Raw genomic sequence first — 4,786 nt, forward strand, 5'->3', positions numbered from 1 at the left:
TTTCAGCAATGAGTTAATAGTCTTCTTATTAATCCTGATTTACTTCATCTTTAAGAAGGACATCCAATTGGAGGATTGAAATGACAGCAATCTCAACACTAAGAGCTAAACTTTACAAAATCCAGCACATGTTAAAATTATCACCATAATCCTGTTATTCCATAGTAAATGTGAGTTTGAAGGAATGTGGAAATGCTTTATGGAAGTATATTACTTATTGTGCCTTTTCTGACAAAAACATTAGAAATGAATATTTCTAATGAATAAAAACTATCACGTAAACAATTGAAATATTATCTTTAACAAAGAAAGGTTAAAGTATGCAAAAATGTGATTCCATGCTGATTTTACATTATTTTTCTAATGTGAAACTTCATAATGTAAAATGTTCATGCTAATTTTAACTTAATTTTATAATGTGAAACTAAGGCAAATGCAAGGCAATTGTGTCTGGAGTATAAATGTTTATATTTCATAAAATGTTCTAAGTGGTAGGTATTTAGAGATTATGTTTAACAAATTAACTAATGTATTTTATTTTATACTATTATATCTATAATTGTTTTTCTTTAACTGTTTTTTAAAGTAGTGTGAAAATGCTATGATAAGCAATCCTTGTGATTTGGTGATACCATAATTCTAAGTCTGCTGAACCTACATCATTCAGAAATGACTAATATCTAGCCATCTTTTCAAATATGAGCACTATGGATAACAGGAAAGTGGTAAATATGTTCACTTGAAGAAAGCTGGTAAGTACTTAGTAACTAAAATCTGATTTTAAACTTAAATCTTAAAAAGTCAATCTTGGAATTATTCACTATTACTGATTTTTGTAAAACTCTGTTATGTTTGTAGCATTGTTCTTCCCCCAAATTGGTTTATAAAATACCATATGGAAAGGAAAAGTATATTAATAAGATAAATGAAGAAGGAATAAATATAGGAAAGAAGGCGGCTAGTAAACTCATTTAAAGGGAAGAGAGCACCAACTGGTTATTCAACACCAAACTGTCAGCCCTGAAACCATACACAAGTAATACTATGTAGACTGAACAGGTTGTACTTACGTATTTAGGAATACACATGTATACATGTATTCACCAAAAACAGAGCCTATGAACTTGAAAGAGAGCAAGGGTGCAGGGTACATGGTAAATTTAGAAAGAGGAAAGGGGAGAGGAAGCACTGCAATTAAACTATAATTTCAAAATAAAAGTGTTTTTATCCACAAATAAACAAGAACCAGTGGAACAGGTCTGTAATTCAGATTACTTCAGAGGCCTAAGGGTGTAGAGGATCAGAAGCATGTGGCCTGCATAATAGTAGAGGCCATTTAGAAGTGAATGTGTTAATTAGCATTTATGCAAATTAAAGAAAAATACTATCTGTTTTTTAGGAGGAGTATGGGAATTATTTGAAGAATGTTAAGAAAAAAACAGACTAGGACAAGTTTATAATTAACCTATGGCATATAATTATATGCCACTTGAAATTTAAGGCTAGAAAACACTTGAAAATCAATTTTATGACATATCCCCCTTTCTGCTTTAGTGTAGGTATATAAATTCTAATGCACACAAAATATTTATTTGTTTTTAATTTCCTATATTTGTTTGCTAAGGCTCACAAATGAGGATGAAAAATCAGTCAATGGACCTTGACTTCATTCTTTTAGGATTGACAGATGACCCACAATTGCAAATTGTGGTTTTCCTGTTTCTCTTTCTCAATTACATGATGAGCCTGGTGGGAAACTTAATCATTGTGCTCCTCACCCTGCTGGACACTCGCCTCAAAACTCCAATGTATTTCTTTCTCCGTAATTTCTCTATTTTGGAAATCATGTTCACAACAGTGTGCATTCCCAGATTCTTGACAACTATTGTGACAGGAGACAAAACTATTTCCTATAATAATTGTGCATCTCAGTTGTTTTTCTATCTTTTGCTGGGAGTCACAGAATTTTATCTCCTGGCTGCCATGTCCTATGACCGATATGTTGCCATCTGCAGACCACTGCACTACCCTATCATTATGAACAGCAAAGTTTGCTACCAACTCGTCCTCAGCTCCTGGGTGACTGGGTTCTTGATCATCTTTCCCCCATTGGCCATGGGTCTGAAGCTGGATTTCTGTGATTCCAGGATAATTGATCATTTTATGTGTGAAACTTCTCCTATTTTACAGATCTCCTGCACAGACACTCATGTCCTAGAAATGATGTCTTTTGTCTTAGCAGTGGTGACTCTTGTAGTCACACTGGTACTAGTGAGTCTCTCTTACTCTTTCATCATTAAAACTATTATGAATTTCCCTTCTGCACAGCAAAGAACCAAGGCCTTCTCCACCTGCACTTCCCACATGATTGTTGTCTCCACAACGTATGGAAGTTGCATCTTCATGTATATTAAACCATCTGCAAGGGAGAGAGTGACTGTGTCTAAGGGTGTAGCTTTGCTGTATACTTCAATAGCCCCTCTCCTGAACCCCTTCATTTATACACTAAGAAACCAGCAGGTCAAAGAAGTCTTCTGGGACGTATTACGAAAGACTTTGGTCTTTTTAAAAAGCAAAGTTTAAAACTGTGTTATAAACTGCAACCATACATTAAAAGTGAAACCCTAATCCATCTATTTTTATGATTGTTTTTCCTATCTCAGCAGTTATTTTATATACAGGATTTTTTTCTGAAGAACACCTTACACCCTATTTTCCCATGAAAGGGTGCACTCTGCAATAACTAATTTTCTCCAATTCCTTTCTAAAAGTACTTTCATGGGTATATGTTATTGTTTATTACATGTCCATTTTCAGAAATCATTGCACTAGAATTTGATTTCCAGAAACTGTGGTGAGAACTTTCTCCAGGAGTTTTCTTCTGACTTCCATACAAGAGTGCACATGCATCACACACTCCACCCCTCCTCACCTTACCAGACACTCAGTACAGGTTAGACAAGCGTTTCTGCCCTAGCTTCTCTGTGTATTTCATAGGAGAAATGCAGCCCACAGAGTTATTCAGTGAGTATTCTCTATTTGGACTATGAACCACTCAATAAAGATAACACCTGAACATGTAAAGACACACGGATGCCTGTCTCACAGCTCCCTAACACCTGAACATGTAAAGACACACGGATGCCTGTCTCACAGTTCCCTAACACCTGAGCATGTAAAGACACACGGATGCCTGTCTTACAGCTCCCTAACACCTGAACATGTAAAGACACACGGATGCCTGTCTTACAGCTCCCTAACACCTGAGCATGTAAAGACACACGGATGCCTGTCTTACAGCTCCCTTAATGTTATGATGAAATTGAAAGCAACAAGACAGGAGAGATTGACAGATCAAAACATGACAGGATCTGTTATTCAGAAAAGAGTATGGACTTGAACCTATCATGTCAATAATGTTCACATATAGTTGTAAAATAATTTGCCAAAAATTAAAATATTCTTATTTTGCTTTTAATTGGTTAATTGTATGGCATATGCTTTTTGGTACAGATATTAAATATCTACACATGGTGTCAAATAACCAAATCATATGTCTATTACCTCACACTTTTTTTCATTTCTTTGTGGCATTCCAAGTTTTAATTTTTAGTTTTTTTGTTTGTTTGTTTAGATGTCTGGGGCATGGTCAATATATGTATATTTTATGTGCACCTTATATCTTGAAGGATACTCTATATCTAGTTTTTCTAATTAGAGAAGTCACTGAAAGTATGTGCAACATGGACATTTCAGTATTAACCCTTTAATTTTAGAGAGATTACTCTGGTAAATAAAATCATATGTGGTCTGTATTAGAATAGGTGGGAATAATGAGGGTCATGGCTCTAAAGCATTTGTATGTTTTGAGGCAGTATGTAAGCCACGGTGGGTCTAGCATACAGATAAATTCAGATCAATAGGAGAAAGGAGTAGAGACTTAAGATTTAAAAAGGTGAAGCTATAAAAATGATTGTTACTGAATTAAATAGTTTTCAGTACTGGAACAGTTTGTAAGGCTGGACCATTGAACACTTTGAACTTGTTCTGGATGTAGAATTTTGAGGAAACAGCTACTGAGTCAGTCCGTGAGGCTGGTTCATTGGCATCTGGTCCTTTTGCTCTGAAAATACACAAACTTTTAAATATAACATACATATCTTCATTAACATATGTATGGGATATGCAGTGTGTACAAATCCATTAAAAATTATTCTCTGCTCTTTGTTTGAGCAGGTAAAAGGCATCAAACTTTATAAGTCCACTTGAACTGTATAACCAAACTGTAATATAAATTTCCATCTATGCCACATAAAATGATGACATGTAATAATAAGTCCTGAGGACACTATAGCCAAAAACATTTATTGGCTATGCAGAGATAAGTCTCAGCCATTCTCAGAGCTTTTCCAATGTAGCGGGATCAGCATTCATGTTATCTATTGTGTTGTTCTTAACTTCATTCTTCATGTGTATAGACAAGATTTTTAGGAGGTCTCCTCCAGTCAAATTTAATCTTTATTAGTTCTGAAGGAACACACAGCTTTTCTTTTCCTGTGGAAACAAAGACAAAACAATTCCCTAATGCAATACATTTCCTGACTTCCATTCTGAAGTGATCACAAATATAGGCTCATTTGATTCAACAGTCTTTTCTAAGATCCAGTGTTTTTCAGCAGCTATATTGCCTTTCTCACTGACATTTTAAAAATGTAAAGGCATTATTTGATCTATTTCTGGAAGAATTCATATTTCCATTTTGTTCTATGGGCATTTCTTTTAAAGT

At 34.7% G+C, this 4,786-nt stretch overlaps 1 protein-coding gene across 1 annotated transcript; it reads left to right on the forward strand.

Moving 5' to 3' along the window:
- On the forward strand, positions 1–3,952 carry LOC143435747 (olfactory receptor 6C6-like). The gene is made up of 3 exons (XM_076919203.1): positions 1–170; positions 587–752; positions 1,625–3,952. Exon 3 carries the CDS (start codon positions 1,633–1,635, stop codon positions 2,581–2,583), a length of 951 nt encoding a protein of 316 aa, XP_076775318.1. The 5' UTR covers positions 1–170; positions 587–752; positions 1,625–1,632; the 3' UTR covers positions 2,584–3,952.
- Positions 3,953–4,786: the final 834 nt, after the last annotated feature.

This window comes from Arvicanthis niloticus, chromosome 22 (genome assembly GCF_011762505.2).
Source record: "Arvicanthis niloticus isolate mArvNil1 chromosome 22, mArvNil1.pat.X, whole genome shotgun sequence".
In the NCBI taxonomy this organism is placed as follows: domain Eukaryota; kingdom Metazoa; phylum Chordata; class Mammalia; order Rodentia; family Muridae; genus Arvicanthis; species Arvicanthis niloticus.